This window comes from Acomys minous (genome assembly GCF_964271855.1).
Source record: "Acomys minous genome assembly, chromosome: 14".
NCBI lineage: Eukaryota > Metazoa > Chordata > Mammalia > Rodentia > Muridae > Acomys > Acomys minous.
The window spans coordinates 80,047,604-80,062,377 of record NC_140496.1 but is presented as its reverse complement, the minus strand read 5'-3'; the positions used below and the strand labels follow the sequence as shown (position 1 = coordinate 80,062,377).

The 14,774-nt window shown below is 39.1% G+C and overlaps 1 protein-coding gene across 1 annotated transcript; it reads right to left on the bottom strand.

The window, feature by feature from the left end:
- Positions 1–390: 390 nt before the first annotated feature.
- Positions 391–2,897, bottom strand: TRAM1L1 (translocation associated membrane protein 1 like 1). The gene has a single exon (XM_084757270.1). It carries the CDS (start codon positions 2,151–2,153, stop codon positions 1,035–1,037), a length of 1,119 nt encoding a protein of 372 aa, XP_084613396.1. The 5' UTR covers positions 2,154–2,897; the 3' UTR covers positions 391–1,034.
- Between the last annotated feature and the right edge of the window lie 11,877 nt (positions 2,898–14,774).

Sequence of the window (14,774 nt, the reverse complement as noted above, 5' to 3'; positions counted from 1 at the left end):
CGTATAAAGATGTTTCCCAATTAAGGATGGAAGTAAATGTACAGTAACAAAACCCATTTAAAATCTTCAAATGAAGTTTAATGTCAAATATTTCCCAGATACAATTAGCTACACACAAACACACACACAAACACACACACACACACAGTAACACTGTATCAATAGTGTATATATATATATATTATATATATACACACACACACTGTTTATAGTGTTATTTTTAAAGTTGTTTACATATTAAGTAATATTCTTCTTATACACTGCTTTCACCAAGTTTGCAAATCTGAAAAAAACATTTTTAATAAACATTAAGAGTAAATAGGATTTTTCAGCAATATTTAATTTTGTGCGTTTTCATTTGTTTACAACAAACAGGAACAAGTTTACCTCTTCAGTAATCCATCATATTTATTAAAGGTGTTTTGACTCAACAGATGTCAGTATCGCCACACGTCATCTTTTAATATTTTGATGCTTTAATGGGGGTGTAGCACTAACAATCACCACTCATAAAATTAAACACATGATTATCTTGGTGGTTTCACAGATATTTTCTGTTGTAGATTTAAAACAATTTTTTTTAAAAATCCCCAGCAATTTACACAATGCTAATTTGAGTTCCATCCTTGTCAGATTTTCCACGTCACCCTGCAAGAGAACATGGAGAAAACAAAACTTTGCTGCCCGTCTGCTAATGCCACAACGAACACCGGAAGCAGGATACTGCGTTACCTACACACACAATTCTGCAGCCATCGCCACAAAACATCTGGACAGTCATTGAGGTAAGAATCTAAACTAAGCATGATGTTGGTCTGTTAGCTATTCTGACAGTGTGTAGAAGATGAGTGGTTTAGCCTTATTTTTTTTCCCCACTCAGAAGGCTGCAAAATCTTAAAAACACATTAGACAACACAATAGCAATAACCAAAGAGCACAGCCCGTTCTGAAGAACAGGAAATCTCTAGCACAGAGACATCGCATAGTAAGGAGTGGATTCCCTTGGAGGTAAGACTCAATTAGCCTGCAACACTTTAAGAAGCTTTCTCTTTCTTCTTTGGTGGAGAATCTAGTCTATTCGGACTCTCCACTCCATTTTCTGTGCCTTTTCTCGACCTGGATCGTCTCTTCCTCCCCGCGGCGTGAAGACTTGCATCTTCTAACCATTTCTGAAGCCAGACAGTCGTCAGGGTCCACGTTATGTACACCTGGATGCTGCAGCTCGAAGACAGGACAGCGATTTTCGCTGCCAGCACATTGACATTACCAGAGAGGGCGTTAGCATTGCGATTCTGGGACCCAGCCAAGTGCAGCCCTACTGTGACCACCGAGACGATCAAAGTCACCAGTCTCCCTGATATAAACACAACAGGCCACAAGGACAACCCTTTCTGGTACCGTTCGTCGCCGAAGTAAAGCAGGCTGCATATGTTGGAGAGGAGCTCGACCGAATAGTGGAGCATCAGAAGCAGCAGGCCCAGGTGGTTCAAGTACAAGAGATAGGCCCCTCCTATGTGGAAGAGGTGGAGGCCAATGTAGATGAGCTGACCCGGGATATCTTGCTTTCTGACCTTTTGGAAGTAGAGCTCCGGGAAACTATGAAACCAGTAAGCCAACTGCGAGATGTAGAAAAATTTCATCTGAAACGTCATCATGTTGTGGGGATGAGACTTCCACAATAGAGTGGGGTCTGACAGGCAGTTCTCAGAGGCCAGAATGACCATGCCCCAGATACCAGACACTATATAGAACACACTCAGCTGCCCGGCCTCGTTCAGTTTGTTTTGTTTGCCTTTAGTGAGCTGCAGTCTCTTGCTGAGCTTATCCAGCAAGTACTCCTGAACGGTGGCGTGGAGGATGATGGCCACCAGCATATAGAAGAACACTGTGGCCAGATCTTTGACCCCATAATGGTACAGGGTCCTGGACCCCGAAGGCAGCTCTTCTGCGGGGACAACGACTCCGTGCTGAAGCGTGAGGAACACAATCGACATCTCGGCCGTGCCCTCGAACATAAGCCCCAGCACGAAGAACATGCCCACGCAGGAGACCATGTCCGCGTGGTTCTGCACCATGAATTCGTGGCTCAACACCGGGGGGTTTCTGGTGTTCTTCTTGCGGAGCCCCATGCCGCGGTACTCACCGGTACTCATCGGCCGCCGCCGCTGCTCACTGCGCTGCTCCCAGCGCTGGGCTCCCCATCCCCGGCCCGTCAGCCGCCCAGGGTCGCAGCCGCTGCCGACTGATCAATCAAAGGCTGGGGCCCGCGTAGGCCGAGCATGCGCACAGGGCCTGTGAAGGCAGGGAAGGAAATCGAGCACCGCGCCCCTGCCCCGCAGGCCCGGGTGCGAGCGCGGATTTGCCGCGCCGATCGCCACCGCCCACCCGCCGGAGCCGGAGGGCTTCCCGGGAACCAGTCCTGACTCCGCAAGGGAAATCCGTGCCACGGTCATTAGCTTCACCATCATCACCGCAGCATCACAGCAATAAGCTCCCTAGTGCTCTCTACTGATCTCTTAGGAATCTCACCTTCCCTTAAGAAGTCAGTGCTATGGAAATCAGTGTGTGTGTGTGTGTGTGTGTGTGTGTGTGTGTGTGTGTGTGTGTGTGTGTGTGTGTGTGTGTGTGTGTGTGTGTGTGTGTGTGTGTGTGTGTGTGTGTGTGTGTGTGTGTGTGTGTGTGTGTGTGTGTGTGTGTGTGTGTGTGTGTGTGTGTGTGTGTGTGTGTGTGTGTGTGTGTGTGTGTTTCTCTCTTGCTCTGCGTGTGTCTCTATCTCTCTCTGTTTTTCTGTCTCTCTCTGTGTCTCTGTCTCTGTCAGTCTATCTCCCTTTCTCTATATGTGTTTCTGTCTCTGTCTCTCTGTCTCCTCTCTGTCTTTCTCTGTCTGTCTCTGTCTGTGTCTCTCTGTCTCTCTCTCTCTCTTCTCTGTCTCTCTGTCTCTCTGTCTCTCTCTCTCTCTCTCTCTCTCTCTCTCTCTCTCTCTCTCTCTCTCTCTCTCTCTCTGTGTGTGTGTGTGTGTCTGTGTCTGTGTCTCTGTCTCTCTCTGTGTTTCTGTCTGTCTCTCTCTCCCTTTCTCTGATACAAAGTGAGACAACAGCTTCTAACCCTGCCATTATCATCTGACATCTAATAAATGCCAGAAGCCAGGATGTAAACCCTGGGTGGCACCAGAGCCAGCGTTTAAAGTGTTGCACTGTGCTGTCTCCTTGTTAAATCAGTCAAGCCTGGAAACACTAGAGCGGACAACAAAGCAGTTTAAAAAATACTTCTATTAGAGCAATAAAGGCTGTGGAGGTGCTAGCTAATTATTTTCAAAGTCTACAAGGCAGTGGAAAGCAGAGAACTAGCAGCTCTTGGGTAGGTCCTTCGGCTACAAAACAAGACTTCACTCTAACAGATATGAATCTCAGGGTTCATTTGTCTGTGCATTGTTTTTTAGCGGCTGTTAAATTTACGTTTAAAAATTTAAGAAGCCTTGCTAGTAGCTTTCTTGACTGAAGTTCATGTCAAGTTTCAAATATCACTTCCAGTGGGAAGTGAATTTCTTGTCCCTTATCTGTCATATGAGTACAAAATCCTTTCTGATAGGAATGGCAGTTGGAAGTATGAAATATGCATTTTAGAAGAAAAAATGCTACAGGATATTTAAAAAATAATAAACCATTTTCGGTTAGAGTGCTCAGCTTCATCATTCTTCAGTTCTGTGCATGTCATCACTGAGTGCCAATGGAAGCCTGGATATATAGCTTGAAGGTTTCGAGACAAATATCCCAATCAATGGAAGGCTTCATGAGTTTTCCAGAGGAGCTAAAGAATAAGTCACAGAGTTTGTTATGTGAAGTGCTTTGAATTAAGGAAAATACGAATTCTCTATTCTTCAAGTGATTCTTCATTGGGTAATCCATATTTTTTAGAGACCATCACTCTGCGTTTTCTTTGTTAATCCAAGCTCAATCATTGAATTTGACAGTTCCCCACTGAGAGCAATTAAGGTTAAGTCACCAAGGGATTAGAAGTGCACACACAACTAAGCAGGGCTCCCAGGGACCTAAGCATCTCTCACTGAGCCTTGTATGGGTCTGCACTAGGTCCTCTGCATATGTGCTGTGCTTGTTTTTGTGGGACTCCTAACAATGAAAGTGGCGGCGGGTGTCTCTAACTTTTATGTCTGCTCCTGGGACAGGAAAGCAGAGCAGCAGTGGATAGGAGGAGGGGGAAGGGGGAAACTGCAGTGGGGAGGTATTATAGGAGAGAAGAATAAAAAAAAATACACATACAAAAGGTGGGGTGCAAAGAAATGAAGAGAAGAAAACCATTGAACGTGTCAAAAAGCCATCTGCATGGAATTCTCCAAGATAAGGGCACTGTTTGCTAGGAATTGCAGAATGCACCCGTGTCAAACTAATGCGTTCAGTCTAAGTAATGGCTATAGATCTTGGACTTGAGCCTAGTATTCCTCCCTGGGAAATGACCTTTTATTTTCCAAATAGGCACCAAAGATTACAAATTGATGTGTTTTCATTTGCTTGGTGTTTTAGCTACCAGAAATTAAGATAAATTAGTGTGGTGATGCAAATCTTTGTCTCTCTTACACATCAGTCATAGTATTTACTCCTTGTTAATTATTTATCACATATTAACCCTTCAAAGAAACAACACACAGGATGGACAGCAGAGGAGCGGAGGAGGCAGTTTCTAGCTACACTTCACCGCTGTTGCCCAAAAGTGGGAAAAGCATTTCATTACAAGGAACATTAGATGTTGTTGATCTCATTATAAGCTGTATTGATGCTTAGAAACTCTACTGAAAGTCTCTTTGTCAGTTAGAAACTGACAAAGCACGGACAATAGGTTATTCTTTCCATTACCTATGCTGATGGGTCACCTTTGGATGTCTGTCTTTAGCAAACTAGTCTCGTTGTGTATTTTACCATCTTAGTTATGTTACAGTGCGCCATTAAAGGTTTCGTGTGCCTTCTTAAGTAACCTAAAATAGGGAAAAAATGATATTACATCTGATTTTACCATTATGTAATGGTAAAAAATAATATGGACTTTGTAGTGTAGAATGTATCTCATCTTCAAGTACTATATATTTCATAGTGAGCATAAATTTTATATCCTTGCAATACCAACCACTAGTGATTTAAATTAAAAAGTAAGTGAATTCAACATAAATTCTAAAATTCTGTGTCATTTGAAGGAAGCAAGATATGCTGTAAAAGAGATAACAGGCAACATTCAACCCATACCACATTAAATCCATGTTTATAATTAGCAAGCTGAGGCTAGTACATTTAACATAGGCAATGCACTTTAGCTCATGCAAGAAACAAAGTCTCTGGGGCTTTTCTGCTTTTCAAATGCTTGGAAAACTCAACTGAAAGGTTATTTATCAAGGCTATGGTGCTTTTATAACTGACTAGACACATTAAACACGAGTATCTGGAAAATAAAATAGAACTAAATATTTAATAGAACAATAAAAAATGTAATAGTCATAGATTCTAGAATGTCTATTTTTCTGTGTATCTATTAAAAACTTACTGGATAAAAATTACAAAGCACTATCTATAGATAAACTCAACCACTAAAATATAAGAATTGATAAATTTATAGCAACAATTAGTAATTTATGTTTTAAAACATCTGTTATTTAAAATAATGTGTTTTATATCCTTGGCCTCAGTAGAGAATTAAATGGCAGAAACTCATATATATGTGCTTGCTAATGGCTATTGAAATACGTGAGGCAGGACGGTCACTAAGAGGGTGAGACATGAGTGAGGATGAACAGTTCAGATAGAGTGAGCAGGGAAACTCTAAAAGTAGATGCTCATTCAATAAAATATATATATATATATATATATATATATATATATATATATATATATATGAAATTACAGCATAGGACTGAGAATTCCTTAGTGGGAAGCACTGAGAGAAGAACAAAGAATATCACCATGCACAGAGCTGAGGCCAGGATGACCAGAACATAAACAACGAACAGGAATTGCAGGGAGCATAATTGACATGGCCTTCTAGGCCACAGCTTTAAGGATCACTTTGTCTGTCTCAGACAGACAGATGGACACATACATACATAGATAATGATAGATAGATAGATAGATAGATAGATAGATAGATAGATAGATGATAGCGTGTGTATAAGTATTTTGAACATTACCGATAATATATTTTGATGTTAATCTAGAAAGAAGATTGAATGCCTCTTCACTGTTTTTTACCTTTCTGAATAGAGTTAGTCAAAATATAATAAATTACACACAAAGAAAGAAAAGTTCCCCTAATATCCTTTGAAAATGTCATTATTCTCTTTTACTACAGGAAAAGAAGCTTTATAATTATTGAAATGTTGACAGTCTCCTTCAGAGTATTGTGCTAAAGACTCATTTCATGGTCATACATAAAACACTGCAATTATTTTTTAGTTTCTATTTAATTTTTGTAATTACATACCTATTGAAATACTGTTTTCAAACCTACTCGTATTCTACCTTTGAATCTGTATATCAAAATATGTGCTGCAAGAGGCTAACATTTGTTTATGTGTAGCTAGACTACATAATTAATACAAATACACAGTTTAATGTTTAAAAGCATTAAATTCTTTGAAAGGAAAATTGTTAATAGAAATATTTAAAATGTCAATATAGTAGTCAAAAATTAAAGTAGAATAGGACCTTAGTTTCATGACAAATTTTTGTTATGCATTGTGTATTCTCTGTAATTGAGGAAAATGCTTTTTCTTCACATAGTATCTTCTGTGAGTATGATGTGAATTTGAGACAAAGATGGAAAAGAGTTGGTTGGAGGAGAGATTTCCTTGGTCTTCAGTTCTCAAATGGATGAGAGAGAGAGAGTGATCACTCTGTATTCCAGGAAGAAACTACAGGTCTTGACTAGTAGAGCCTCTCTAGTTTGGGTGAACTTACTCCAGATTCAGTCACCGATTCCTCTGTTTTTTCATTGGTAGGTGTCGTGCATTTGCATACATTCCATAGTTTCTAGAAATTTTAAACTAATATATAATATTTATTAGTCTTTCATTACACTGAATCAAAGGCATAGGATTATAGGCTCAAAAATGCTTAAGTATTGCTTTCCAAATAGAGGATTTGTGGGGAAATATAAATATATAGAGATGATTGTGGAATCAGAATGCAACTCATTAATTCAGAAGGGCCGTATCTTCATGACTTGGTCACTTCCCAAAAGGCTCCACTTAATACGAGACAGCAGGAGTACAGTTCTAACATAAACTCGGATGAATCCAACCATTAAAACCATAGCACTAATTCTTCCTAAAATTATACTTGTTAACAATAGTTGATAGACTACCTTTGTTAGCTTGAGTAACTTGTTAACAGTAATAATACACTTATAGGAGAGACATGCGTGAGTGAGATTTTCCTGTATCCTTCTGTCAGGCAAGCGTCTGGAGTTGGCACCACTCAGAGGTCAGCACTGGTCCCCATGTCCATTCTTTGCAAATGGAAAAGTTAACATTCTGATATGTGTTTTTGATAAAAAAAAAAAAATTTAAGGAGATTTGACATCATGGCCTCAATTTAAATCATTCCTAACAACCAATAAGCAGTATCTTGATGGTTTTGATACTATGAACATATAGGATATTTAATAAATAAATAACTTTTATTCAACACTTATTTATAGAGTATATTTATTAAAATACCCAGTACATATTTAAGTATCTATTTTCAATTTATATATAAGTACATACATTCATATAGTGTGTGTGTGTGTGTGTGTGTGTAAGAAAGAGTGAAACAGAGAGGAGAGAGAGAAAGAGAAAGAAATTTAAGGCTGATAATTGAAAATAATTTCTCCCAAAACATTTCAAGATGTGTTCAAACTTGGTTAGATAGAAATGTAAAGAAAGACGCCTACATCAGAAGTCTTTAGCAGCCAATCAGATGACAGACAAATCCTAAAACATTTACCAGAACATAACATACAGCTTTTAAAGGGGACCCAGTGACCATTTCTATTGATAAATGGCAACTCCAAGCTAACCCCTAAGCAGTTTGCAGGTTTTTTTCTTAGAGAGAGCAGAAAACCACAAACTTGTCCATAAATTCTCTTCCTCTGATTGTTGGTTTGAATATGAACTGTCCACCTTGGCATCATGTGTTTGACAACTTGATCACCAATGTGTAGCACTGTTTTAAAAAGGTTTGGGATCTCTAAGAATTAAGAGATTTTTCTGATTAAGTATGAGTCAGGGGTGGGCATCCAACCACACACTTCTGCTACCATGCTTTTCCTGACATAAAGGACTGTATTTCCCCTGGAAATGTTAGCCAAAATCAACCCTTTCCTGCTAACTTTTCTTTCACCAGGCCATTTCATTAAAGCAACAGAAAAGTAATTAATATGGTGGCCAAAGTATCTAGAATTCTCTTTCAGGTTCTAGCCAGGCAACTTACAGAAATGACCTAGCCTATTTTTGCTGATGGCATTCCCTCATTCTCTAAAATATACATAGTATCTGCTCTTACATTATTTTTCAGATGCAGTAAACTTCATTGGTGGTATTGAGGAGAGTGGGGCTCTCTGGACCCCTCCCATTATTCTGGGGTCTAGGATGGAAACTGTGAGGGGAGATGCTCAGTGTCAGGGTTGTTTTGGAACAGGGACTCCTCAACAGCCTGGGGCCTCTCTTTTTCTCTGGTGTTCTTGCTGGGGTGGATAGTCCAGAGCTTATTACTCCTTGGAGGCCATGTAGGCCATGAGGTCCACCACCCTATTACTATAGCTATATTCATTGTAGTAACAGGAAGAGAGCTTCACAAAGTTGTCACTGAGAGCAATGCTAGCCCCAGCATCAGATTGGGTGTCATTGCTCCTCAGTGTAACCCAGGATGCTCTCTAGTGGGCACTCCAGATGCCTATTTATTGCCTTTTTAATGTCATCACACTTGACAGATTTCTCCAGTCAGCATGTCAGACCCACAACAGACATGTTGGAGGTAGGAACACAGAAGGCCATGCCAGTCCAGTGAGCTTCTCGCTCTGCTCTGGGATGACCTTGCCCACAGCCTTGGCAGCACCAGTGGCTGCAGGGATGATGTTCTGGGCAGCCCCACGGCCATCACGCCACAGCTTTCCAGAGGGTCTATCCACAATCTTCTAGGTAACAGTGACGGCATGAACTGTCATTATGTGTCCTTTCATAATGACAAACTGGTCATGGATGACCTTGGCCAGGGGTCCTAAGCAGTTGGTGATACAGGAAGCATTGCTGAAAATCTTGAATGAGTTGTCATACTTCTTGTGGGCCACCCCTATCATAAACATGGGGTCATCAGAAGAAAAGGGAGATGGAAACCTTTTTGGTGCCACCCTTCAAGTGAGTCCCAGCATTCTCCATGTTGGTGAAGACACCAGTAGACTCTATAATATACTCAGTGACAGCATCATGCAATTTGATGCTAGTGTGATTTCATTTCTGGAAGATGGTGATGGGCTTCCCATTGATGACAAGCTTCCCGTTCTCAGCCTTGACTGTGCCATTGAACTTGCCATGGGTAAAGTCATACTGGAACATGTAGACCATGCATTGAAGGCCAATAAAGGGGTCATTGATGTCAATAACCACCACTTTGCTAGTAAGAAGTCAGCCCTAGCAACCAGGCGCCTAGTAGAGCCAAATCTGTTTACTCTGAACTTGAGCATTGTGTCAAGGAACAAGGCTGGCACTTCATGAGAAGATGCAGCTGTTTCTGAAACAGGGAGGAGCAGGGAGCCTGCCCTTATAGATTTAAGAGCCTCCTTGCATTTACATAGTTACATAAGCTTCAATTTTTTTTTATCAAAATCCTGCTCACAGATTTTTTATGTGTTTTACTCATTTTCTTCTCCAAGAGCAAGGAAAGATACATCATTAATGGATGCAGGTGTACTGTCCCTGACTGCTTTTTCATACTCTGTCACACAAGGTACAGTAAATAGTATACATTTTTTAAAAAGCCATTTTGTTAAATCAACCCTCTACAAACATTACATTCTTTCTCAAATTATAAAGTAAATAAATAATAACATCATTTTTTAATTTTAGAAAGACTAAGATAATTAAATTAACTAATTTTATAATACTATTTTCCATTATTCCAATCTTCTCTAATAATTTATGACAATATAGTGAATATCATAAAACATAATCAAAGATGCTGTTCTAAAATTGATATGTCACTGTGCTTTGCAAAATCACTTAGAAATCAAACAAAAAAGATTTTTCATGGAAACCTTAACTATGGACTTTAATTGTCTTTTAAAAATATAAAGTATATGTACTAAATGATTCAAACAACCCTATGCTATTTTAATGCAAAATGGTTGATGAATCATGTGCACTATTGTTTGTTTTCATGTCTAGGAAGATTTTCAAGTTGTCTTCTACTAATATGAAGCAAGAACGATGCAGATACCTCCAACCACTTGATTTGAAATCACTAGAAACTTGTGAATAGAATATTTCCTATTATATGCTCTGGAATCTCTTCTAAATGCCATATCTAGATTGCACTGTGATGCGTACAATAACATAGACTGCCTGAGCTGGTTGTTTATGGGGTTTTAAAGTGCTTTATACACAAGCATTAGGACCTGAGTCTAGATGTACAGTGACCACATAAAAACCTGGCATGACAGCATGCATCTGTAACCCCAGGAAAATGGGGGTTGGATGCTATACAGTCTGGACACCCACAGCCAGCAATCTAGTGCAAGCAGTTAGCTCCAGGTTTTCAGGAGAGGTTTTGTGTTATAAAACAATGTAGAAACCTACTGGCCTCCATATGCAGGCACATATACAAAGAATATATAAACACACCACATTTTTTATTTTGCTCACACTTTCAATGCTAAAACTTTATTTTGTTTCCTTGAGTTATTATATCTCTTTAAAAGTTTACAACACACCTAATATAACACTTCTCAGTACTTCTGAGAATAAAGTATAGAGAAAAATAGGCAAATTCCTTGAGATGAAGAGAGAATGGATATATTTTAAAATAATCAGTTATTCCAAGCACAGAAATGATGTATGGTGAAACTGCTACTTTCTTACCAATGAAAGCATCGCATTGGAACCGTGAGTTCATTTATGTAGCAAAAGTTCCTAAGCATGAGGCTCTCTTGATTGTTACTAATTCAATTATTAAACCTTCGTTGAGGGTGTCATTGCATGGAACACACTTCATTCTGGCGGAATTTTATGACTTCAGCAATATCCAATGAACTGTGTAATGTGGGTGTCTCTGGATAAAAGAGAGAGTACACTAAACAAGTTTTAGATTAAATACAGAAGCCAAATTGTGAGCTTGAGTCAAAGAAGGTTATAAATACTTAATTAATAATTTCATTGTAACTAATTCAGTTAACTTGTCCCTGTAGATTCAAGCTGCATGTGGTAATTACTTTTCAATGTTTTAAAGCATTTCTCATACAAAGGAGAGTATAATACAATTTCCTTAGAAGTAAAGTCTGCAATATATTGGCAAGAGCGCAGAAAAGCGCTCCATTCAAACACACCCTCTGACTCAAAAAAATAAATAAATAAATAAAATGGTTTTAGTGTCCTTCTACAGGACTTGTCTATCAGCCAATGTCACTCTGTGGCCATCATGATTCATATTTTTCCTGGCAGATTTTCTATTCCAAAGATCTTGAAGTAGATTCAGTGATCACCCACAACTGCCCATGAACAAAAATCCATTTCTTATATCCATCCCCTTGGATCATACCACTTTGTTGTCACTGTCTTTCAGAATTGTGCCTCTGCTTCCTAACAGTTATAAAACGGATGTCAGAATTCAATACTTTTCACAGGATGTCCTAATTAAATGAGAGGAAAAAGAACTTGAAAAAACATGGCAGAAATATTTTAGTATAAAGATCAGAAGGCTAAGTGGAATAATCTTCTCCCCTCTTTGTTACAAAACAAAGCTATGATTTTGAAAATAATGCAAAGAAAGATGCCTTATTGGTTCTTATTCTAAATCAATTCAAGTTATTCAAAAGCAATAAGTAAACACACACATTGTTTTCCTCAAAGGTATTTTTTTCTACTAATGCCTTAGCTTGCTTAATTGTCCCAAAATTATAGATAAAACAATAGGCCTATAAAGATTTTATCTAATAAACCACGGCCTTCTTAATGCCCTCTTTCCAACACTACCCTTAGGGCCATGTCTTTTCTGAACTAGATCAAATACCAAGAAGGAACATACTGGAGTCCTAAGTAAGTAGTCCTAAGATACTTTATAATGCACATATGCACCATAAGGATAGGCAAGCCATCATAAACTAAGATCTAATGGTATTTTTAAAGTCTGTTATCATGATACTGCTCTTCTTTCCTGTAATCATGAATAGCCCAAGCTGGTTTCAGACTTGTAACCCTTTGGCCTCAGCTCTGTGAGTGCTGCTATTACAGGATTATGATATGGCTTCTTCTGTGTTAAGGATGCTAATATCAAGGACCAGACACTTAACCCTAGAAGGGCTACATTAAGAAAAAAGCATTTTAGGAAAGGTGGAAAATATGAAACCAAACACTGATGTGTATGTTATTCAACTTTGGGATATAACCTGAAGATGTAATGATCAGAAAGGATATCTAATTTTGATAAATGAACAAAGGTAATTCATTGAAGCAAGGTTTGGTTTTGAGTTGCTGAAACTTTGGTATGTAAAGAAAAAATAGATCTTACCCTTCCTATAAAGATAAGTCAAAAGTCAGTGAGGGAGTCTGGAGCGATGGCTGTTCTTCCAGTTGGTTCAAAGCTCAGCACTCACATGATGACCAGTTCTTCAGTACAAGGGAGAATAGAGCTGGCCAGAACAGAGAAATATGACATAAGAATCGTGAATGTGACTTGCCCCACAAGACCATCTTTGACTTGTTCCAGGGCCCCCCTCTTCTCATTATAGCCACCTTCACCAGCCCCTTCTCTTATGCCCCAACTTGCAGCTCTCTTGCCAGACCCCTCAAACTCCTTTCTTTCTCACCTGCTGCATGGGATCACTGCTAGACTCCATTAAGTCCCACACAGCCTTAGACAGGAGCTCCAGGATCACCACTAATGACAAGAAGGCAAAGAAGGAAATTGTGGAGGGAGCATAAAATGGAAGAGACACACGTGCCAATGGGACTGCTAATGAGGAAAATGGAGAGGAGGATGCTGACAATGAAAAAGATGAAGAAGAGGAGACATAGGCAGCTAAGATGATCAAGATGATGATGTTGACCACAAGAAGACCTGTGAGCATAAATGCAAAAGTCAAATTTAAGGCCACAGTGACTTGTTCTTGCCACACTGTCAGTCTCAGAATTTATTCGTGGTCATTTTGAGTACAGAAGTGAGCCTTCTGGCCACAGAGGCCAGTGCTAAACACATATGACTTGTGCTTTCTACCACTATGCCACCAAAACCACAAGTGAACTGGCAATACCACACGTGAACTGGCAACAGGGTAGGAAAGAAACAGCAACAGCAGAACCTTCCAAGGTACTGTTATTTTCTTTCAAATATTGTGGAACTTGTTTTTGTAAAAGAAATTCAAATCCTTTTAATTCTTCCCACTGAAGATTTTAAGCAGGTCTTTTCATAGTATACACTTCTTAAATCTTTTAATTCTCCTCCCTTGATAAAACATTTGGTCATACAAGGGTCCAGCTAAAGTCTTAAAACAGAAATGATTTCAGTCTTAAGTGACCAACTGCTTTGTATTTTCCCTATTACCTTTGCTTTAATTCTTTTAAAACTACTCAGTCTTGAAAGACTGAGTTCTGACCACAGCTAATGTGGAAAACATAGTTACCACCTGTGTTAGGCTAGAATCCAAACATACTTACTATCTTCTTGTTAGCCTATTTTGGGTCTTACAATTCCCTTTTTTTAAAAAAAATTCTAGCTGAAATACTTTCACATTGGTTTTGTGTTCTTTTGTGCAGTATCCTTTATCCTTTATTTATTTCTAACATCTACTACAAAGATCTAGTGCCTTTAAAATTGCACACACACACACACCACACACACACACACACACACACACACACACACACACACACACAGATACCATTTTACTATTTTTTGGAGAGTATTATATCAACTTGACCAGACCTAAGTCACCTCTGAGGAGAGGAAACCTCAGTTAACAAAATACCTCCACAAGATGTAGCTGTAGGCAAGCTAGTGATTAATGGGTTAGGGCCCAGGCCTTTCGGTTCCTTAAGAAAGCAGGCTGAGTAAGCCATGGAAGGCAAGCCAGTAAGCAGCTCCTCCAAGGCATCTCCACCAGCTCCTGCCTCCAGGTTTCTACCCTGTTGGAGTTTCTGTCCTGACTTCCTTCAGTGATAAAAGATGACAGCAAGAGTAAGCCAAATAAACCCTTTCCTCCCCAGGTTATTTTTGTTGTGGTGTTTCATAGCCTCAATGATAATCCAAACTAGTATAACTGTGAACCATATTAGTTTGTTCCTGTATATGATAGTCCTTCCATACAATAACTTTGATATTATTAATTAACTAATTGTTTAAATGAGAATTTTGGTAGTTCTCCAAAACTAATGAAAACATTTATATTGCTTATTAGTAAATTTCTTTCTTGGTTTTATATTTACATCTAGGAAAAATAATTTATAGCTTTGAGGTCTCTAACTACTTTTCTTTCATAGCAAAGTATTTGTAGGCAGTTTTAACATCTCTAATCCTCAGAAGACCATA

Excerpts from the sequence above, each read along its gene's own strand:
- TRAM1L1 (XM_084757270.1), bottom strand. The coding sequence starts at position 2,153 with ATGAGTACCGGTGAGTACCGCGGCATGGGGCTCCGCAAGAAGAACACC.